Below are 25126 nucleotides of genomic sequence, written 5' to 3'. Positions count from 1 at the left end.
TCGACGGTCACCATCTTCTGCTATAGTCATTATTTTCCGCTTACCACTATTGAGCCAACCTATAGCCACCATCTTCAACAATCACTGTGGGTTCACCCTCGACCACCATCTCGAAAGACCGTTTGCCAACTTCGATCATCATATCTGTCGGTAAATTCTTTTATAGTAATTTAAAAATAACATTTTTAATATATAATGACTTAATGAAAACATTATCGAGAATGAGTAGTCAAACGTACCTATGTCTTTATTTCAATTTTTTTGGTAAAAAATGTTTAAAAAATAAAATGCATATTTGAAAAACTTTTTTTTTTTCTAACTAAGTCATTCCAAACAAATCCTTAATAACTTTTAGGAGACTAAGAAATAGTTATCCTTTTTCTTTTTCTTTTTTTTGAGATAGGTAGAAGTTGAAATTTTAGTTATTAATTACAAATGAAAATAAAAAGCATTTGAAATTATTTATGGTTAGATAGTGACCTAAGGAATGTTAAATCTCTACAAATGAAAAAGTGATTTTATTTCCAAACAAACAATACATAAAGACACTACTTAATATATTTACTTTTAACAACAAATGACCGCATAGCGCAGTGGATTAGCGCGTTTGACTTCGGATCAAAAGGTCGTGGGTTCGACTCCCACTGTGGTCGATTTCATTTCATTTTTGTTGATGGCTTTACCCATGGTCTTATTGTTATAAAGGTAAATAACAAATATTATTATATATATATATCCTTGGTGAAGATTTCATGCATGAAGTCTTAACTGAAAAATGTTAATCTCTCCTAAATATAAATGTAACATCACAACAATAATTAATAAATTGATAAAGGAAGTAGTAAAGAAATAAAGACAAAAATGTTCTCTATTTATTTTTATTACTCACTTGAATGTATCCAAAAATATAAACCAAAGAATAATGATGACCGTGAAGGACCATGTCTCCTATCATGGCAAGTGGTATAGTTAGAGATGCATCTAAAACAGCGACACCCATTGTCCTGATATTAATAATTAATTGTTAACTGAGCTTAATTAATAATTAAAACATATTATTTAAAAGAAAAAAGAAATTTGAGACAAAATTAGCCACAAAGCAATTGGTAAGCACAACTTCAGCAACTTTGTTGGATTGAGATATCATAAATTTGGGCTCTATTCCAATGGCTCTCAATGGCCATACTGAAGAAAAGAAAAACCCTAAATTTAATAATGGAGAATTTAAAGGTATATATATAGGAAAAGGGATTTTATTATTAATTATCATTATTGATATGATTATTATTAATAATGAAAAATGGTATTCTTACTTAGCCACCAAAGAGTAGTGAGAGTGAATAACCCAACATATCCCAAAAATTTCTGCATGTCAACTTTTTCGCAATCTTCCCCAGCATACTTCTTCAAAAGCACTGCATCCATAAATTAATCTTTTATATTCTTAATTCCAACTGATAAAACCTTCAAATTAGGACGTGTGATTGGGATGATCCAGCAACAATTTTATTAGTCCTTGCTATAAAAGATATTAATAAGGTTTAATGAAATTTCATACACATAAATAGATTAATAAACAGATTAAGAATCAAATTTGTTTATAAATTATGAACCCAAGTTGTTACATGATCAAAATTAATTAACCAATTTAGTTTTGACGAGTTATTTCAATAAGAATCAAATTGTTAAAATTCTAAAATATGCTTGCACTAAATTTATTTTACATGGACTAAATAGTCACAAGTCAAAGTTTACGTCTTAAATCCTTTATAAGTTCTATTGGAGTGAAGTGAAAAGTTAGGATGCAAAACTAACCATAGTAGAGTTCGTCCGTTAGAGAAGAGAGTAGAGCAAATCCATCTCCAATAAACGAGTGACTTCTGTGCCTAAATACGGAGGATATATAATTATTCTTGAGAGTTGGTGTCTTTACTTTGCAATGTATCAATGAAGACGTTCTTTCCTACTTATAAATCTAAACAAAACATACATAGAAGAGGAGGATTGAGCTTCATCTTGAGCCCCAGTCTTGCCGATGGTAGTCATGACGACGCCGACCATGCTAACGATGACTGCAACAACATTGACAATAGATAAAGATTGTCGTTCCAAGCAAGCGTCGAGTATGAGTGTGAATAGGCCTGATGTTGAGAATAATATGGCGGTGGTTGCTACCCTTGTTCTTGCCAATGCTGCATTTGTAAAATACTGCAAAAATTAAGAAATTTGTAAATGAGGTAAGTAAAATGTTATTAGCAGTAGAATCATGCTTGTATTAAAAATATCGTACAAAAATATAGCTTTTGTTGGTAAAATTTGTGCTATAATTTTACAAAAGTTATTCTTTAACGTACGTTTGAATTAATTCCTAATTTCATCCATAAATCTTTTGTCATTCTCAATTGGGTCCTAACAAAGTTTTCTTTTTTTTAATATTATTATTTCACACGTCAAGTCCAACTTGTGACAAGTTGGTGATAAAATTCATATCAACTTTACCGATATCCAAATATGGTTATGTCTTATAATATTAACATATTTGAATCATTCACTTGTTTTTATTTTATTCAAAATCAAAATAATAATATACGTCCAAAGGCCACTAAATTAAGAAATTGAAATTAACCACCTTTTGTGTACTTAGTCGTTTAAAGTTTTGATGAGGTGTGGGGTTGAAAGAAATAATTGAATTTAAAAGTTGATTTTTCATGTTTGAACCAAATGACGTATACCTAAATTAATAGAGCTATATACCTATTTTAAAAAAAAAAAAAAACAAATTTAGAAAGCCTTTCCAAGAAAACAAAATCAAACTTTCCTTAAAAAGAAAATGGAACAAAATAAACAAAAATTAATTTACTAACCTCAGAAACAAACCAAATGGGACCAATTGTGAGAGCCAAAACAGCAATTTGCTTTGTACTAAATTTTGCCTCCTCTGTTGTCAATACTCTCATCTCCAAATTTTTTGCTTCGCCTTCACACCCATCATTGTTGTTGTCGTTGTTATTATTATTTCTCACATATCTTCATATTGAATAATGTTCACCATACATTGAACATCATTATTTTCCACCTCTCAAATTATATTGTTATTATTATTATTATGATCTATAGAAGGTTGGCTTGTTCTTTCTTCTATAGCTTGCAACAATGGGGGGAAAAGATCTGTAACTTCTCTAGAGTTTCCATTTGAAAAATGGCTTCTGATCATCTTCCCTATGAATCCCTTGATGAAGGCAATTGCAAGTTAAGCCACCAACATTGACGTCCCGACGTACATCATCACAAATGGATTCTCGTAGTTTGTAAAAATACCCTATAAAAAAGAACATGAATTAAACTTTTCGATTAAAACTTTTATGTTAACCAGTGTAAGTATAAAAACGGACTTGTGTGATTTCAACCAGAAGAATTAGTCCTACTCTATACTTTCAAGCCATGAAATCAAGATAGTGTTATACACAAATAAAGTAATTAAAAGGGTTATAAAAAAGGATTCAAGAAAAGGGAAAAAAAACTCTCTTTTGTTTTATGAAGCCAACGCCAAATATACAAAATATGTGGTTGGAGGTGAAAGGATCATGAGCTGATCTATAATGGTATTATGAGAAATGAATTCAATGGTTTTTTGCTTAAAAGATTTCCTCTCACATCACCCTTTATATAACCATTTTCTTCGATGCTAGTTTGGTGAAAAATATTTTTAAAAGTATTATATTATTTTGGGTTCAAAGGGAAGATTTGCAATGTTGTGGGGAAGGTTCAAACAGAAGTTTTGTAATGTTTTGGGGAAGGTGGAGCTTCCAAATTTCTAAAATATATAGAGTTGCTGAAATAAATGTCATTATGTGAGTGATTCTTCATTGGATTTTTCCCCTTTCATATTTACTTTGAACCCAGTATGTTCTTTTTCTCTACCTCTATTTATTATCAAATTTCTACGTCAAATTATTGGTTAAAGTTATCTCCTCATGACTAAGGTACAATAGCAAAATTATTCATACATCATTGTGTGGATATACTTGATCAACATTCAAGTATCTTTGCAATGATATTGAAATCTAAATTTCTATTAATTATATATATATATCCTTAAAATATGTGTTGTCTCCATCTCTAATTTACTTTTTTCACTATAATATATATATGTCGAGTGGGTAATCAAATTCCAATCCTTAAAGTTATTGGTATATACAAGGTTTTTTTTCCTTTTAAATTTAACAAGTAATTCATATTCAAATGCTATTGGTGTGAATTTTGTTTATAATTAGTTAACAATTTAATGTTTTAAAAAATAACAATGGAAAAAAATATATTATTTTTAAGTCAAAATTTTTGCTGTGGTGAAAGTTCTTTTTCAACAATTGACAATTTTGTGTACTTCATATTCAAATGAATGTTAGTGCATTTAATTGCATTAAACCCTAAACCTTAAGTTTTGAACTCTATATTCAATACTCTAAATACTAAAATTTAGACTCTAGACCCATAAAAAATTGGTAGACATATGTTTGCATTTTTTTAAGTTTAAAAATTATTGTGGGAATTTAATTATGTAGTGGGTGAATTTTTAGCCTATTGAAAGAGAGTACATGGGAGAGTTTAAGTGAGTATAGTGAGAGCTTGCGGTGGACCCATGAGGTGAGAACCAATGGAGTGAGCCTAAGAGAGCCTAGTTTGAGTTCGGTGAACTCATGAAGTAAACCTAAAGCAAGGTTAGTAGTAGTTTGGTGGTCTTATGAAAGGTGAGCCTGAGTGAGCCTAATAAGAGTTTGGTGGACTCATGAAGTAAACCTAAGTGAGCCTTGTGAGAGTTTGGTGGACCCATGAGGCGAGAATAATAGAGCCTAGTAAGAGCTTAGTGGACCCATAAAGTGATTCTTAGCGAGCCTAAGTAAGAGCTCGGTGGACCCATTAGATAAGCCCGAGCAAGTCTAGTTTGAGCTTATAAAAGGAGGACTCAGTAGGAGAACCTAGCTAGCCTCCTCATTAGAAGAGTCATAGGAGGAGGACCCACGAAGGAGAGTCTAGCTCCTTAAGAGGAGCTTACAGGAGGAGGACCCACCAGAGAGATCAGTCTAGCCTCTAACAGAAGGCTCACAAAAGAGAAACCCTACTAGGGATAACCTAACTTCGCTTAAGATCAGGAAGAGGGCCCACACAAGGGAAGTACTCCTAGACTACTAGCTAAGGAGAGTTCAAATGACCCATGAAGGAAGACCTCTGAGCCATTGAATGTGAAATAATTTGGATTTCAAACGAACAAAAATGTCACAAAGGAGTTGTTAGGAGCATTCATTGGTTTGTCATAATGGTAGCGAAATCATCCATTGATTATCATCTCAACGATTGTAGAAGTTCAAGAGGCACAATTATAATATAAGCATCGGATGCACATCACCATCTTATATAAATAACCAAGGCCACTGGTCGAAAGTACGTCCAAATACGCTTGATTATTTACTATTTTCTCTACTGTCTAGCTACTTAGAAACACTGGATTGACTTGGGCATCGGAGTGTGTGGTTAGATACCACACTCGTGCTTACTCTCTTTTGTCTTGCAGTCACTCAAACAAATTTCTTACATGAAAACAAATTTGACCGTTGATCTATTTTTTGGTATGATGTATCTTTTCCTTGTATTTAATATCATTTCTCGTATGATTCAGGTGTTAATTGAGAAAACTATATGCTCAATGTGATAATAAGTCAGTAAAAGTGGGGACTGCTGTGTTACTTTGAGATAATGGGTGTTAATATATATATATATTTTGTGATAAAAGTGTCATTTTTAGTAATTAAGATAAACCCATTTCCATGCTTTTTAGGATCTTGAACTTTGCTCCCATCAATCGCATCGTGTCCTAGATTGAGTTAAATTGTACCAATATTGAGCCAAATTTTGAGATCTATTCCACTCCTTAATAATTATAGTCGGTATACAGTACCCTAATCTTTAATATTAAAGCCTATATATAGTGCCATAATCCATCTTTTATTGGAGGACTCCAATTTTTTAATGGACTTCATACTCTAATTAAATAACCAAGAAACGATTTAGATTTCATGAACGAAAGTTTACTCTGAAATACTTAGGACATTTATGACAACTTCAGTTGGTGAGAGAGAGTCGAAATCAAGATTCCCCTCAGAAAAACTGGATTATATTGAATGAAGAGTGTACCTTAGGGAGTGTAGATATATTGACATAAGGATATTGAAACACTATTGTTGATGCCCTAGGATGATGAACTAGTTTAATACGTTGTGTTGGTACTGTGATCCATCACTTTATGTTTATTTTCTTTGTTAAATTTATGCCTTTAATTATCTAGTTAAATTTGAGCTGACACTCTTGTGTTAACATGTAAGAATCTAAATGCTAAGAAGAATATGTTAGTATCACAGAACTCACAAAAATAAAATGTGAAAATAAAGGCCTATACCAATAAAACATTATACACTTTCTAAGGTACATTATACGATTAAAAGTATGCATGATAATTGTCTAATTATAAATGGGGTCAAAGAAATATATAGAGGACCAATTATTTAGACTTTTAAGGGTGTTTGGAAAGAAGGCAATAGAAAGTTAATTTAGTTCCTAAAATAAAGTGTAGCGTAGTTGTAATGCATTAATTAGTTATGATAAATAACAAAACTACTAAAAATATTTATGGCTAACATCAACTTAACTCAACTGGTTAAGTATGTTTACGAGGATAAAATATCTTGAATTTAAATGTTTCAATTTCCACGTTGTACTTAAAAGACTTTTCCAAAAATATTTATAAATATAAAAAATTCAGATTAAGTATATATTATTTATATTGTTTAAATTTTGCTATATTTTATAAATATTTTTTATCTTACTGTATATTTGACACTTACCGTATATTGTATATTTGAAAATGTAAGAAAAAATATTATAAAAGTAAATAAACACTTAAAATATCTCAACATCTTTTTTATTTTTTTAAAAGTAATTAATGGTTGTTATTTATCTTCATAAATTGCTAACATCTAAAAAACAATCATATATTTTGAAAATTATTACTTGGATTAAGGCCATGTTTACGTTAGCTCTAGCTTTATGTGAATGAATCAATGATAATTTAAAAGGTGGATTTCATGTGATTACATTTGGTGTTGTTTACTCTTATTTTATATTTATACTGACACATGAGATCCACGTCCAAATCTGTAAACAAAATGCAATTGACAAACGAATCAATGGTTACTTTTTCAGAGAAGAAACTATAAAATTTGACACATCTACCGTTGCCAAACTATTATAATTTAATCTATGGAGGTAAAGATAACTATATCAATAACAAAAAAAAATCTAACAAAATTCATAATTTTAAATAAACATAATTTAAAACAATCTATTAATGTAATTATATTTATGATGGTAGCTCATCTATCAATAAAATTTGATTAGGAATATACTATTCATCACAAAATGGAAGACCTACGTATTAGCATCATTAATTTTTAACACGTTTAGAAAAGAGTATATTATAAAAAAAAATTGTAGGACCAAAGTTTGGAAATTATGAATGTCACCGAGCCCTATAGGTCCATTTATCACGTGACTTTTTTTAAAAAAATTATTTATTTTGACAATAACATGACCTCCATATTTTCTTTTAATGGCATATAATTAAAAAAAAAATAACGTTTTTTTCCTTCTAGTCCCGACCAAACTTAGTAACTTTTCTTTATGACCCCTCCTAACCTAATCAATTAAATCTTTTGGATTTTATAAATCAAATCAAATCAATATGGTGAAGGACGGATTTATGAAGGATGGATACGTGACTCCCTAATATTAATTTTGATGTGTTAGATTATAATATGTACTAAATTTAGCTTCATTTTATCTAAATTCTACTAGGCACAACCTCTGGATGTGAGTTCTAATTTCAGGTACTAAAATTATTTTTTCGAAATAGTTTTTCTTTCAAATATCAATATTTTTTTTCTCAAATATCAAATTTCTTCCTAAATTATTACAAAATAGATTTTATTCAAAACATCAATATATTTCTTTTTTCAAATATCAATAATTTTCTTTTCCTAAATATCAAATTTTTTCTTAAATTTTAATGATTTCCTAAAAGGAAGGTATCAAATTTCTTCCTAAATTTCAACGATTTTTCAAAAGAAAGATAATTTAATTTTCTAAAAGAAAGATAATTTTTTAAAAAGAGAAAAAAAAACTCATATATAACCCTAACTTATTTCCTAAACCCTCAACTCAAGATTTTAAAGTATTAAGTGAAGATTGGATTTGGAAACAAGTTAAATTACTACTTTCCAAACAGTTCAATTAATATAAGATTAATTTTCCAAAAAATTTTCATTGTGATAGAGTGATTCACAACAATAATCGCTTTTTATATCAACTATTTGACCAATCTCTTCGCTTATTATTTTTATTTCTTTAGACGTAATTTCGGATTTTTTTTAAAAATAATATGTTTTGTGAAAATATTTTGAAAAATAGGGTTGTTGGGAAAGAAATTATAAGAATAAGGTTGTTTCCCAAACTATTTTAAAAAATAGGTGTTTTTTTTTAAATTGAAGGAAGTCGTGTACGGGGTACACGACTTCCAAATGAAATTGAACGAAGTCGTGTACCCCGTACACGACTTCCTAAATACACATGTCAGCACATTTGACCACTTCGCTCCACGTATGCACGAGTTTGACCCACGTGGACGGAAGTCGTGGACGGAAGTCGTGTACGGGGTACACGACTTCCTAAATAATTGTTTTTAAAATTATTATATTTTAAAAGATTAACTATTTTTAGGGTAAAAACATTTGTGAAAGACGGATTTTTTTAAAAAATAATGTGTTTTTAAAAAGTATTTTCAAAATTAGGGTAATTGGAAATTTATGTTTTTGTTTAAATGTTCAGCTTTAAATATGTGAAAATTTTAGTTTTTGTTTAAATGGCCAAATTTTTTGTAATTTATGTTTATTATGAACAAATTAAAAAAATAAACCAAAGGTAAACATATCATTAGTGATATCTTATAAGAATTTTGAACGTTTTTTTTAATACTTGGTTCTCTACTTTTAAAAAATATATATTATATATTGATATTATTAAGAATACTCCTACATCTAAATAATGTATTAGCAACTTCTAATTTATAATTAATTTAAAAAAGTTCAACTTTTTATTTATACAACTATAATAAGTTCTAGCAAAATTTAAAAATACTTAAATTATACAACTTAAGAAGCTTCCCCATCTCCCTCTACGACATCATCGCCTTGTCGCCGTCGTCGCCGTCGAATGCGTCTACGATCTCTGTCGGCAACATTTAAACGTCGAGTCCGCTGAACAAGGCTGTTTATATCTCCCATGACTTCGTCACACATTGGACTAAAAATTTCAAAATTGTTTTCCATGGAGACTCGACGTACGTCTTCAACAAAATTATTCTGAACGATTGTAAATAATATAATTAAAAAATGTTCATGCTTGTATTAAATTTATAAATCATATTAAAACTATTACCATGCGATAACAGTAAGCGCCATCAGGTGTCATGAAGCGTCGGGTAATCGACGTGTACCAGGAAAAGTAGTTATCTGATACTGTCGGTTTCTGTGTTGCTTTTGCTTCGACAAAAAAATTATTTCGTGAATGCCACATTGCTATATGCTATGCATGAATCCTACTCCAATCTTGATCGTGCTTGCCAATTAAATCAATTTGGTGTAGGCCCTGATCTGTGGAGCAAAACTCTGGTGGCATTTGTAGCATATGGAACTGTTGCAATACACGATCTGCTTGATGCTTCTCAACGAGATGAAAGCAAATCATAGGACCCACATATGTCCACATCGCTTGACCGTTATGACATTGATGTGGAAGCAATGCCATAATGTGGGACGTGTATGGTGTCCAATTAATCTGTTAAAAAAACGAACATAAGAAAACAACAAAAAACATGCCTACGCAACATTGGTATAATATTTTACTACCTGAGAGTTGATCAGCTGATCAAAAAACATTCGGTAGGTGATCAACATATTTGCGGACAGTTCTGACAATGGTATAATGCCGCTCCATCTAACGTGAGAAATGAAATCATTAATAAGTTATAAACCCTGCAAATTTTACTAGAAAATTATATATATATATATATATATATATATAAAATACCTGAAACTCAAAGGTCGACCAACTAACACCTCAACTGGTACTTGTGGTGCCAGAATAGGAAATTTGTCATACGCCCATACTTGCAACAATATTAATGGGCCAACAATCTCTAAAGATCGTGCATTACTCGCTCGACACAATTCCCTATACAACCATTCGAGGCATGCAGCGCCCCAAGCATACGTACCAGCCTGGTCAAAATTAATTAAAAGCGGGAGGAACATACAGTGGACTAGAGTGTTTGATTTGTCTGCAAATAGAAAGCCTCCAATTAACTGCATAATGTATGCACGAGCGTATCTTTGAACGCTCACTACATCAGCATCCGGTGGCAATTCTGTGAACTGTTCTGCCAACCAAGGAAGGCTCAATCGTTGACCTTTCATTTCAGGTGGACGAACTCCCAAGTAATCCTCACAGAGTACCTTCCAGTCATATAATAACGACCCTACCACAGACTCACCATCCACAGGTAACCCTAACTGAACTGCAACATCCTGTAGAGTGATCGTGCATTCCCCACAAGGCATATGAAATGTGTGGGTCTCTGGTCTCCAACGCTCGACCAGAGCAGTAATCAAATGCCAGTCCAACTGCATAAATCCTATTTGGGAAGCCCCTAGAAATCCAGCAGCCTCTAAATATGGTACAATACGCTGATCAAATGGGATCGTACGCTGAGATGCTGCCTCTCTTCGTCGACAACTCAAAACAACTGTGGAGGAAGCCTCCCATATAGACTGTGAACGATGGGATGATTGTAGATATAGCTGTGTAGGATCACTCGGTCCAGGTTCCATTATGCAAATAACCTAAAAAATATCGAAATACTATGAGGATCAATTGACCCAAATTCCATTAAAGAAAAAAAAGTACATTTAACATTAATTAGGTTAGGTTTTGATTTTTATTAATAATTATTATTTTTAATAATAATAATAATAATTTTATTATTATTATTATTTTTAATAATAATAATAATAATTTTATTATTATTATTATTAATAAGGTTAAAAAATAACAAAAGTAAAAAAAAATATAACAAAATTCAAGGAATATAACAAAATTAAAAAGATATAACAAAATTCAAAAATATATCTAAATTAAAAAATATAACTAAATTCAAAAATATAACTAAATTAAAAAAATATAACTAAATTCAAAAAACATAACTAAATTAAAAAAACATAACTAAATTCAAACAATTTTTTTTCCACAAAATAAGAAAATAAAATAACAAATCTAACTAAAATTAGGGTTAGAATAAACATACCTTATGAAGATGAATGAGACAATGGAGGATAGGAGAAGCCTACAACAAAAAATAAATTATTTTATCAACATAATAATAAAATAAAATAATTAATAAAATAATTTGAACAACAAAATCGTGTACCCGTCCACGATTTTTAGAAAAACATACCTTTATGACGAAATAGAAGAGGAAAAGTGAAGAGAGGAAGATAAAATTTGAAAGGAAAAATGGATGAGAGGAAAAGAGAAGAGGGGAAGAGAAAATTTGAAGTTGGAAGGGAGAATGAAATAGGAAGAGAAAAGATGAAGAGGGGGAAAGGAAAGATGAAGTTGGGAGGAAGAATGGGTTAGAGAGAAAGATGAAGAGAGAAAAAACTAGATGAAGGAAGAGGAAATATGAAGGAAGAGGAAAGGAAAGATGAAGGAAGATGAAAGGAAAGAGGAAGGAAGAACGAAAAAGAGGAAGAGGAAAAATTAAGAGAGGAAGGAAAAAAGATTTGGAATGAAGGCAGAATGAAGGGATTCTAGGGTTTTTTACACGACTTCCTGCATGCGCGACACGTGTCCACACCATCTGAACCCTACGTCCACCCGTGAACCCTACCGTTGACTCACTGTTGACTCATTGTACGGAAGTCGTGTACGGGGTACACGACTTCCACCATACGCGACAAAATGTGCCAGCTGTACGGGAGTCGTGTACCCGGTACACGACTCCAGTCAGAAAACGTGGGCCGGGTCCACGACTCCACTCGGATATCGTAAGCCCGGTCCACGACACCATTTCGATTTGTGGAAGTCGTGTACCGCGTACACGACTGCAGTCACCTATTTTTTAAAATACTTTCCCAACTACCCTATTTTTCAAAATATTTTCATAAAACACATATTTTTTAAAAAAATCCCATAATTTCAATCATCCAATAACCTTCTCACTAGTAAAAATATTATTAATTATAACCTACCACATTAAAATTTTAATTTAAATAATGTTTATGAAACTTAATTGTGGAATATCTCTCATGAGTCTCATCCCTAGATGTATATGTCACATCTGATGTGATTATAAGTATTCTTTGTGCAGTTAGAATTCGGCTTACTTTAAAAATTCTTTTTTATTTAAATATGATGAATATTATGAGGAATATTCTAGATTTTATTGATTTGTTGTATAAAATAATGAATACAATGGTACATATACACTAAATTGGACAACCTATAAGGAAATGATCAATATATTCTAATTACAATAATGTATTCTTAGATTATTGCTAAATGACCCTAATTATGATGATAGATTATTGCTAAATGACCCTAATTACGGTGATACCCTCCCTCAAACTCAAGTTGGTAGAGTAGAAACCACCTTGAGTTTGTGAAGTAACAGAGTGAAACGAGGAGAATGGAGAGCTTTGATGAAGATATCTGCAGGTTGATCGATGGTAGAGATAGATTGAAGATGGAGAGTGTTGCTTTGAAGATGATGACGTACAAAATGACAATCGTTCTCTATGTGATTTGTTCGTTCATGAAATACATCATTGTGTGCAATCTGAATGACACTGCGGTTAACACAATGGAGAGTAGTAGATGATGTCTGTGGGGCTCCCATATCAGTAAGTAGCCAACGAAGCCATAATAATTCTGAAGTGGCATCAGCTAGAGCACGATATTCAGACTCAGTGCTAGACCTGGAAACAACATATTGTTTCTTGCTGCGCTAGGAGATAAGAGCATCACCTAAATAAAAACAATAGCCAGTGGTGGATCTTCTATCAGTAGGATCTCCTGCCCAATCAGCATCAGAGAATCCAGAGAGAACCAGAGAAGACTGTGAGGAGAAGTGGAGACCATGACCCAAAGTGCCTCTAATGTAGCGAAGAATCCGAAGGACATCAGTGAAATGAATAGTACGAGGAGCGACCATGAATTGACTAACTATATGAACTGCGAACGCAATATCAGGGCGAGTTACAGTTAATTAAATCAAGCTACCAACAAGTTGCCGGTACAAAGTAGGATCGTCAAGGGGGACACCATCATAAGGAGTAAGTCGAACATTTGGATCCAGAGGTGTTGAGGATGTTGTAGAATCAGTAATACCAGATCGACTGAGTAGGTTAGAAGCATATTTAGCTTGAGATAAGTAATAACCATCATACACGGAGGTGATCTCAAGGCCAAGGAAATAACTGAGAGGTCCTAAATCCTTCATCTCAAAGTGCTTTCCCAGGTAGCATTACAATTCAGATATAGCTTGAGGGTCATCACCTGTAATAATCATGTCATCAACATATAAAAGAAGGAGTACAATACCATTAGGTGTCTGGCGGGTGAACAAGGCTGAATCATGAGGGCTGGAAGTGAACCCAAGTTGAGTAATAGTGGAGCTAAAAGTTGCAAACCAGGCTCGAGGAGCCTGTTTGAGACCATAGAGAGCTCGTCGAAGAAGACATACTTTCTGATGTGGCGGAGTAGTACCAGGTGGTGGTTTCATATAGACTTCTTCAGATAGAGTTCCATTGAGAAATGCATTTTTAACATCCATTTGTAAGAGGGGCCACTGTTTTGCAGCTGCAATGGCTAAAAGACTACGAACAGACGTCATTCGAGCTACTGGAGCAAACGTTTCTTCATAATCAATGCCATATTCTTGAGAGTAACCTTTGGCTACAAGTCGTGCTTTGTATCGTTCTATAGAGCCATCAGAGTGCGTTTTGATTTTAAAGATCCATTTACAGCCAATAGGTTTCTTTCCAGGAGGTAAGTCCACATACTCCCAAGTATGAGTCTTTTCTAAGGCTTGAAGTTCTTCATTCATTGCTTGCTGCCATAATGGGTTAGTGCTGGCTTCCTTATACGAGGAAGGTTCAACTAAAGACATGATAGTGGAGAAACAATGGTAATCTTTAAGATGAGAGGGAATTTCTCTTACCCGTGTAGATCGTCGGATCAGTGCAGATTCAGGTTCCTCAAGAGGGGCAGATGGAAGATCCGGGAGTGCAGAAATATGGTCCGATTGAGTGGGCTCAGGTATAGGTAACAGGCAAGGTGTAGAGTCAAGTGAGGGAAAAAGGTCAATAGAAGGATCGGTGACAAATGGGTGAGAACTTGAAAGAGATTCATGGAATGAAGAAAGACTAGAAAACATACGATGTTCTCAAAAGGTGACATGACGAGATATACGTAATCGTTGAGAGATGGGGTCCCAACAACGAAATCCTTTATGTTCAGTACCATAACCCAAGAAGCAACATAGACGTGCACGTGGTTCAAGTTTGGTATGTTCATGAGGATGTAATAATACGAAACATGCACAACCAAAAATTTTTAGATTGGAGTAAGAAGGGGAAGTAGCGTATAGTCTTTCAAAGGGAGAAACATTTTTAGTGACTTTTGAAGGAAGACGATTGATAACATAGACAGAGGTGAGGGCAGCCTCGCCCCAGATTTTTTCTAGATAAGCAGCAGATAGAAGTTGAGCGCGAACAGAGTCAAGAATGTGACGATGTTTGCGTTCAGCTCTTCCATTTTGCTGAGGTGTGAGGACAGGAGCGTTGAATCAGAGTGCCTTGCTGGGCAAGAAAGGAAAGAAGGCGAGAGTCCTTATATTCCATCGCATTATCAGTTCGAAAGATTTTAATTTTGCTGGAGAATTGTGTGTGAATCATATTTGCAAAATCAACATATATTTGATATAAGGAAGAGCGATTTTAAGAAAGTAAATCCAAGTAAAACGAGAATAGTCATCAATAAATAAGACAAAGTATCGATAACCATTAACGGTAGTACAAGGAGCAGGACCCCAAATGTCAGAATGAATAAGGTCAAAAGGCTTATTACATAGAGAGGTGGAATTAGGAAATGATAAAGCAGGTTGTTTTGCAAGTTTGCAATTTAAGCAATCAAAATGACTGAATTTTGAGACATTATTCAAATTACCAGTAGAAACTAAATTACGAAGTTTATCAGAGGATGCATGACCTAGACGAAGGTGCCACTGATATATAGTGGTATCAGTGACTGGTGCAGAGATAGGTGGAAACACAGGAGATTGCTGAAGATATGTAAGCTCAAATAATCATCCCACCTTCCGTCCCGTACCAATCACTTGCCCCGTTTGAGAATCCTGAACCTGGCACCCATGAGAAGAAAAGATAACAGTTAGTCCGAGATCACAAAGTTGGCCAACAGAAGCTAGGTTGAATGTGAGTTTTGGAACATGATAGGTGTTTGACAGTTTTATGGTGGGTGTGTTAACAGTACCAACGTGAGAGATAGACATATGATTACCATCAACAGAGTGAATTGAGGGAAGAGATTGAACATGAATAGGTGAGGATAATAATGAAATGTCAGCAGTCATATGATTGCAACAAGCTGAATCAAGGAGCCAAGATGTACCTGGAGTGACGGCAAGAGCAGTAGAGTTGGAAGAGATCACCTGTTTCAGTAAGTCATGAAGATCATTTAACTGAAAATTCTGAGGTGTGGTGATATCAGATGAGGTAGCAGCAGCAACAATAGGTGGAGAACTGTATTTAGTGGAGGACTTGGGTTTATATGGAGCACCAGGAGGGCGGGGTGGGCGAGTGGGACAGTTGTCCAAGATATGACCTCGTTTGTGGCAATACCTGCACTCAATAGTAGGACAATTAGCGAACTTATGACCATGAAGTTTGCAATTTTTGCAGAAAATAGACTCATTAGCCGATCGTGAATGGGTGGTTGCAAGAGCGACATCAGAGGGCAGAGAGGAAACAATGCCAAGGCGTTTTTCCTCAAATAAGATTTCTTGAATGGCAGCATCAAGAGTCGGCAGAGGGTTATGATGTAACGATGCAGCACAGACTGATTCATACTCTCGGCGAAGACCCATAAGAACTTTGATGAGGCGAATATGATCCGGTTTGATTTTTGCCTGATCTAACTGAGTCCATATTGGTTGAAGAGTTGCAAGATACTCGTTCACAGATTGTCCTCCCTCCTGATTTAGACTAACAAGTCGAGAGTGCAATTGGTAATAGTGAGCAAGTCCAATAGACTGAAAACGTGTGGACAGAAAATCCCAGAGTTCTTTTGCCGTATCAAATGCATCAAATTGTGTGTGAATTGCTGGAATAGAGGTGTTACCCAACCAAGTGATGATCTGATGGTTTTTGCTATCCCAATCCTCAAGACGTTCAATGTATTTGTCGGTTTCTGCAGTCGTCTCTTGAACAGTGACATCAGATGGGTCTGTATCAATATTTTCAGTGGTGTCCATCGGAGGAGTAGGTTTGACTGGTTTAGTGATATCTCCAGTAACGATACGCCATAACTTTCGACCTATCAAAAAACTTCTCATTTGGTGGGCCCAAGTAATATAATTAGTTCCATCGAGAATGGTGCTAATGGGACGAGCAACTTCATGTTTCTCCATCTAAGGATAATTAGCTGCTGCTGGTTCACAGAATATTGGTTGTTGACGAAGATTTGCTGCTGGTTCATCGTTGTTTCTTTAGATCTGGGGTTCGAGGCTGGAGTTCGCGGCTGGGATTCGTCAAATATTTCGGCTGGGAGTCACGGCTGGGATTCGTCAGATATTTCGGCTGGGAGTCGTCTTCACGACTAGGGTTTCACTGGAATTTTGTTACTTCACAACAGGGGGTCGCCAATAGGTGAGCGTCTTCACGGTAGGATGTCTTCACGGCAGGAGGTCTTCATGGCAGAAGGTTGTGGCAAGGAGTCGTGAAGCGTCTTCACGGCAAGGAGTTTGCTGGAGTTCGCGGCGCGGTTGTTTCTTCACGGCAGGGGGTCGCCAGCAGGTGAGCGACTTCACGACAAGGTAATGTCTTCACGGCAGGAGGCTGCGGCAAGGAGTCGTGAAGCGTCTTCACGGCAGGAGGTTGCGGCAGGGAGATTGACCGAGGGGAGATCTAGCGTTCGCGGAAGCGTCTTCACGGCAGGAGGTTGCGACAGGGAGATTGACCGAGGGGAGATCTGGCGTTCGCGGAAGCGTCTTCACGGCAGGAGGTTGCAGCAGGGAGATTGACCGAGGGGTTTTATGGCGTTCGCGAAAGCGTCTTCACGGCAGGAGGTTGCAGCAGGGAGATTGACCGAGGGGAGATTTGGTGTTCGCGGCTGGGTTGCGGTGTGTGAGCTTCACGGCAGAGTTTTTCCGGCGGCGGCGACGGCGGCGAGTACAGTAGATCTAGGGTTTTGTCTCTGATACCATGATGAATATTCTAGATCTTATTGATTTGTTGTATAAAATAATGAATACAATGGTACATATACACTAAATTGGACAACCTGTAAGGAAAGGATCAATATATTCTAATTACAATAATGTATTCTTAGATTATTGCTAAATGACCCTAATTACGATGATAGATTATTGCTAAATGACCCTAATTACGGTGATAAAATACAATTGAAAACAAATACTTCAAATAAAAACACTAATATATTTGTCAACTATATCTCAAAATATTTTTATATATAAATTTGTTTAATTATATCCTACAAATATTTTTTTATTAATGTTATATTTGTGTAAGTAACTACTAACAACTTAAAATAATCATTGGTTGATCATATAAGGTGGTTGTGGCTGAAGTTATTGTTAGTAGAGAGATTGTTAGAAAATGTTGTAGGAGAGTTTCACCCAACTAGGTTATCATTGCTAACAACCACACAACAACATATGGAAGTAACGTAGATGAATTGAAAGTTTGTAAATTTTAAGAATTATGCAAATTAGGACCAGTTCATTAAACATAAAAGTATATTTTTCTTTTCACACAAGTGGATTTTAAATGTTTATGTGAGATTGCCTAATAGAAGGATCATTTTGGTAAAAAGAAATTTGAGTTAAAAGTTTTTAGGGGATTGTGAAGAAGCATTTTGAAGAAAGAAGATTGATCTCGGGGCTGTAGCAGACCAAGATGAAAAACCACTACTACAAAAATTGGTTTACTTGACGTGAATACATTGTCAAGTAAACGTATACTTGACGTTTTTAAAAGCGTCAAGTAATCGACTGTCAAGTATAGTCGCATTACTTGACACTAAAAAAATGTTAAGTATACATTTACTTGACATTGTATTAACGTCAAGTAATCTATCGCATTTGACGCTTATTACGTGTCAAGTAAGGTCATATAAATGACGCATTTTACGTGTCAAATAAAGTCCTATAATTGACGGTTTTTGTACGTCAAGTAAGATTATATACTTGACACTATTTACATGTCAAATAAGATAATATACTTGACACTATTTACATGTCAAATAAGATAATATACTTGACACTATTTACCCATCAAGTAAGATAGTATACTTGACACTATTTATCCATCAAGTAAATTTTTATATTTAATTCAAGTGAAATAGTATATTTGACATGTATTTAATGTTAAGTATATCATTTATTAATATATTTAATACACAATTTTTCATTTCTTGCATTAGGTACATTCATTTCAATAAAACAGATCCATCAACAAAATAAATTATTCAACTAGTAGATTTACAACAAAAAAATGATGAATAATTTAGTATAATTAATAAACCAACAATAATTTCATTAATCTCAACAATGTCATCAACAATTACACAATTTCAATCCAATATAGTTAGCTAAAATTTACTATATGTGGCATGTTCTAAATCAATAATAATAGCTATCTTCATAATATGTCGTTGGATGGTCGATAGAGATGTCCAAGAGGACATAAACAAAATATTTCCCTGTGCATATCTTCATAATACGTCGTTGGATGGTCGGTAAAGATATTAAAGAGAGGATTGTTTTTCAAGTTCTCCCACACAACTGCTCTTGCACCTCTGTAGGTTCAATTAAATTGTCAAAACACAACAAAGTCGAACTTCTATACCCTATTAGTGTTGTATTCAACCCTGTTCTATTCTAGGAATGTAAAAAACTAATAATGACATAACCAACATGCACCTTATGTAATAACCACCTTCTGGGTCATTGTTAACATCATAAAACAATCCACCAAAATAGACGATGATAGAGCAATGAGTTTCAAGGGAGATTAGGTGGGTTTTCATTTTCTAGGGAGGACAGTATGGAGGAACAATGATGGACCCTCGTTCAAGCAAGCATGGTTCCTTTGTCCAAAAGTTTGAACCAAAGTTGCAGGTTGGAGCAAGGAAAGAATTCCACGGTCAATAGCCTTCTCTTCCTACACAATACAACAATCAAGATTCAAGAGAAAGGATCATTGCATTTTTCTCTCAGCCACAACAAGTGATGATAATTCACATACTTGAACACAAATCTAGTCTAAACACTATTAATTTCATGGCTCAAATATTGGATCACCACTAAATCAACAAGTTTAATTAGTTAAATAATATATATAACCATTTATAAAAATTCTTAATGCACTTATTTTATGGATTTGAAAATGAGCACAAACCAAAAAATGAGCACAAATCCTCGTAGTCTTAAGCCAAATTTATCATTAATGCCATTACAAAAACAATTCATATAAGAAACAAAATGATTAGAAAAAATCACGTACCTTCTCTCTTTTATGCATGAGCATTGCTAAGCGTAGACGTAGAAATCCTAACAAAATATGCAACACATAATCTCTAAGAAACCTAGGGCTCACATAACTACACACTAAACTAAGTGAATGAGTTGATGACCATAATGAAACTCCAAGTATCGAGGCAAAGATGAGAAGCAAAAATACTAGATTAACATCGTAATTACATAACGATTAATGACTAAAGCCCGATTCACAATATTCAACCCCTTAAACGAACAACACTCTGTCCTAATCATTCTAAATACCAAAAAACAAACAAAATAAACCAATAAGATTGTACTAACCAAGTAGCTTAACCCTAAACCAATAACTAAATATTTCAAATATGAAACCGATCCACTAAACAAAATAAAAAAATAATATATCCTTAAGAGAAAATTTAAACTCACTCTTGCGGTCAATCATTTTGAAGGAAACCATATCTACTCAAAACTATTAATTCACCTTTTTGCCTTCACTACAAAACAATTCAAAATGTGAAAAACAAAATAACTAGTCGATCAAATAATCAAACAAGCAAAAGAACTCCAATCGACAAAAATTCTAAAGTTCGTGTAGCAAATTGAGAAAATTCGTACAAGATCTAGAAAGGTTGTACAAGATAAATCTGTCTTATGCAACAATTAATGACCAGTCCAACTAATAGCAACCAATAAAATATAAGATGTGAATTCTAGTATTCTATAGGCTTTTGCATCATCTGCCAAGAAAATCTAAAAAGCCATGACCCTAATTAACACAACAACTTTAAATGTCTTTTACTTACGAGAGAAATATAACCGATTGCTTAATTTGGAACAATTAACATTGTTAAGAAGGGTAGTTAAAAGCACAAAAAAAGAAGAAAAAAAAGAAGGGCTAGTTAAAGATGTAGACATCTATACCTTTAAATCTCCTTTCAAGATCCAATAAGTATTCATCCACTAGCTTGATATTAATCCCTCACGAGTGAACCTAAGTTATGTAACAAAATACATGAAAAATAAATTCATCCTACATATTAAAAATTGTTAGTCACGTTGAATGGAACAAACCAAGATTTTAGAATCAAGCAAACATTTTCCGATAGCAATAGTTAGTACTCTTCCCTTGTACAAAACAAAAAGTTAATCTTCATGGACTAAAAAGAAGGTCCATATTATGTTTATCTTCCATACTTTGAATAATTATAGAAAGTGTGGAGTACTTATCAAACCTACAATCTCCAAAAATCCAACCTCATTTTTCCCTCCAAATATGTTCTTCAATTTCTCGTCGCAAACTATGACTTTATTGTTGCTTGGTTTCTAAAAGAATAAAGAATATAATTTAAAAGAAAAACAAATAAACAAAACAAACTGACACGACTCAGGGCTTCTGTGCTTCAAATCACTAATTTGCTAGACATCAAATATCATAACCAAGTTATGTTCTTCAAAATTTCAAAGTATGGGAATACAAATAATGTTTCCAATTAGTAGTGAAGAAAGAAAATTAGAAAAACTATAGCTTTGCAAAATCGATATATTCTTGCACACAATGTAATCTTAAAAAACATATAGCAAAGTAATCTTGAAAAAAAATACAATTCAATTATAGGAATACATTAACCTTGGTTTCACACACAATAACAATATACTAATCTATATCAATATCTTATACAATCAAGCAAAATGTTGGAGGCTTTGAAATCTTGATAAATAAACTAAAGTTAAACTTACTTAGGGTGAGCTGCAACGAATGGAGCACTTACGACGAGTTTGGTGAGCAAAGGAGTGGCGGCCTCCAACGACGTTCAGATGCTAGCAGATAGCAGTGGCGTTCGGCGACATTCAGATGGTAGCAAGTAGCAGCGACGTTCGAATGGTGGGTTGCGAGAAGAGGAAGAGGGAAATGGGGAGGATAGCGGCGACATTTGCATGGTGGGTTGCGATAAGAGGAAGAGGGAAATCGAGAAAGGGTAGCGGCGGCGTTCAGATGGTAGGTTGTGAGAAGAGGAAGAGGGAAATTAGAAGGATAGTGGTTGGGTTGCGTTCTGTGAGAAGAGGAGGCGGCAAATTGGGGGGAAATGTTGTATGGGAGAGAGAAAAGTGGGAGGGAAATGTTGGAGGGAAAAAGTAAAAAATGAGGAAGAAGAAAAAAATAAATTATGTTTTTTTAAAGAACATAAAAAACTGAAATTATATATATTTTTTTTTAAAAAAAACATATGCTCATGTTATTTTCGTTGTCATATGTATAAATTTTGAGTCGTCATAAATGCATATAAAAAATTTAGGGTCTTTCGTCACGTAAATTACGTTGGCATAAATATGTCTAAAAGGCGTGGGATCTTTCGCCACGTAAATTAAGTCGACAAATGTTTAAAATATTTATCCACACATGATACTTGACCATAAATTAAAATAAACGTTGGTAGAAGTCCAACTAAAAAAATTTAAAAGAGGGAAATAAAAAGTATTTTTATATTTTTATACTTGACAAAATAAAAATGTTAACTATACTTGACATGAAAAAGATGAATCTCCAGGTAGTCATATGGAATCTCGACCAAGATTGAAGACAAAAGGTTAATCTTGGGGCAATCTTAATGCTTGTTCGACCAAGATTGGATGTAGAGAAGCAAGTCTAAAGTGATCTCGGGACTATGTTTAGCCGAGGTCTGAAGAAAAGAAAGAAATGTAAAGAGTTCTCGTGCAATCTTGAACTCAGTTAGTTCAATCGAGATTGAAGGTAAAAAAGGAAGTTTAAAGGATGTCGATGCTATCTCGGGGTTGTGTCATCCCAAATTGAAGACAAAAAAGGGTTTAATTGGTAATCTCAGACGGCCTATTCTGGTTGAGAGCATTATAATTTAACTGTTCGGTGGAGTTAGAATCCAGGTGTCATGACATGAAAATGCTTAGAATTTTAGGAAGCAGGAGCTGGTGAGTTACTAAGAGCTCAATGAATTACTAATATATTTTAAGACTAATAAAAATAGTAGAAGAGATCAAGAAAGAAGGGGATTCAGAGAAAATATTTGAATTTTGTGCTACTAAAGGATCATAGTCGAGAAGAAGCATTAGGGTTACAAGGTGTTCTGAGAAAAAAAGGAAGCTGAGTATAGTGAGTGATTTTCTAAAATTAAATTATTTTAAAATTTTCCTTCTAAAGTTCATGTGGTTTGTCATGCTATTTTACACGTAAATGTTTATGAATTGATGATCATGATCTAAAGAAATATTTTATGTTAAAGTAAAGTTTATACGTGATGTTTGTAATGCGTTGTTTTACATGTTAAGGGCTATGATTAGAATGATTTCTTAAGAAAAGCTTGAATGGTTTCTAAAGATGAATTCTATATGTTTGATTGTATTGTATGCTTTGCTTGATAGTAAATCATTAGTCATATTCCTATCAATGACCTAACTATTATGTGCACATAATGAGTCAAGAAAAATCATGGTGTGAGTCGACCGCATGGCGGTGATAGACTAACCAATGCAGTTGTGTTAGTGGCATGAGCAATAAGAAGTGAATCAATGAGATCTCAGAAGATGCTGATGATGATATTGTCATCATAGTAGTCTATACATGGGAGAGATTCATGTTCTTGGTGAAAGGAATAGTGAAAGACTAATGTGTGTTTATGTTTTATGAAATTAGGTGTTGTGGGTGTGTTATACGAAAATGAAAATGATTTATGTATTGTGTTTTCTAAAGGTTTTCAAAGCTATCACTCACTAAGTATTTGACTTACGTTTTAAGTTTTCTTTTTTCTAGGGATCAGATGTGTTGATGTCAAGTTTGGACTAAAGGTCGAGGAAGCTAGGTGGTTAAAGTTGGAAACTAGATTTTTTTATTATCAATTATGATCTGAATTAAAGATTCTTTAACTATGGATGGTCAATATTTGAATTTTATTGAAAGCCACAAGAAAGGAAATAAATTTTGCATGTCATCGCCGGCCACAAAACTCACCGCCACTCACATAAAACTCACCGTCGGCCATTATGTTTAGTTTCTTTCATCATTCAATTATTAATTGAAACCATTGTTTTTCTTTTCTTCCATTATTTAGTTTTCAATTTCAATCTTTCTTTTTAAGAAGACTGTCAACGTATTTAAATCAATATTCTAATTCATAATTAAAAGAATTAAAATCTAATGAAGGATATGATAGGATGATGTCGAAAATCTAATTCATTCTAAAATTGAATGAAAATTTAGATTTTGATCTTTTTTTAAAAAGTTACTATATTTTGTGTATATATTTAGTTTATTGATTATGTGTTATATATATAAATATATGTTACCTGTTTATTTTTAAATTTAAATTATATAATTAAATTTTGAAGAATAGTATATGATTGTATGAAATTTTATGAAATTATTGCAAGCAAATTGTGATATAAATGATGTGAAATTGTTTATAGGATGATCACATAAATTACGTAGCAATTGTATTTTATGTGTTATGGATATATAATGATAATGATATAAAGTATGATTTAAAGTATTCACTTATCCTAGTGATTTTAAATTATGTCGTTTAGATTGAATAAGAGTCTTGATAAAATTATTTGCAATATCAATATTTTTGTAAATTTTGCGATTAAAATCACTTGGAAATTATGTTGTTCGATATCCATATGTTAAGAATAATTTGTTAGTCACCAAAGTTTCTAAATTAGTATGTTATATAGATATCAAATTAAACTTAAATTGGTCGGAAAAACAAATAAGTTTTAGAAATTGAAAAAAAATCTTTTATTTTCTTTTGATGAAAATGATTTTTTTTTATCTTCTTATCATAGAAAATATTTTATTTTATTATTATAAAAAAGAAAAATAAAATAAAGAAAGAGAAGTTAAAGATATCATCAAAATAGATAATTTATCCATAGATATATAATCACACTATCAAAAGTTAGGGTTTTTCAAGATTCAATTTTTTTTCTTGGATTTAAAGTTATCCATATTTAACTATTTACTATTTTTCTCATGAGTTGCTTAAATTTAAAATATATTAAATTATTAATATTTAAATTCCATAAAGTTTGATACAATCAATTATGTTTAATTGTTATTTTGTGTTATGTTTAAATCACACATAATTTAAAGCGTGTATTTATTTATGATTATTT

The 25126-nt window shown here is 33.2% G+C and overlaps 1 protein-coding gene, 1 long non-coding RNA gene and 1 other non-coding gene across 3 annotated transcripts; 1 reads left to right on the top strand and 2 right to left on the bottom strand.

The window, feature by feature from the left end:
- Positions 1–579: 579 nt before the first annotated feature.
- Positions 580–653, top strand: TRNAR-UCG. The gene has a single exon. It is a non-coding gene; the product is annotated as a tRNA-Arg (tRNA).
- A 9330-nt stretch (positions 654–9983) lies between these two features.
- Positions 9984–10994, bottom strand: LOC116404135 (serine/threonine-protein phosphatase 7 long form homolog). Its single transcript, XM_031886392.1, has 2 exons — positions 10195–10994; positions 9984–10101 (listed from the first exon to the last, which is right to left on the bottom strand). Exons 1-2 carry the CDS (start codon positions 10992–10994, stop codon positions 9984–9986), a joined length of 918 nt encoding a protein of 305 aa, XP_031742252.1.
- An 8005-nt stretch (positions 10995–18999) lies between these two features.
- LOC116403184 lies at positions 19000–22093 on the bottom strand. Its single transcript, XR_004215793.1, has 4 exons — positions 21719–22093; positions 20903–20972; positions 19403–19643; positions 19000–19278 (listed from the first exon to the last, which is right to left on the bottom strand). It is a non-coding gene; the product is annotated as an uncharacterized LOC116403184 (long non-coding RNA).
- Positions 22094–25126: the final 3033 nt, after the last annotated feature.

Source organism: Cucumis sativus, chromosome 1 (genome assembly GCF_000004075.3).
Source record: "Cucumis sativus cultivar 9930 chromosome 1, Cucumber_9930_V3, whole genome shotgun sequence".
Taxonomy (NCBI): Eukaryota; Viridiplantae; Streptophyta; class Magnoliopsida; order Cucurbitales; family Cucurbitaceae; genus Cucumis; species Cucumis sativus.
Note: the sequence above shows the minus strand (reverse complement) of the source record. Positions and strands in the feature narration are given on the sequence as shown.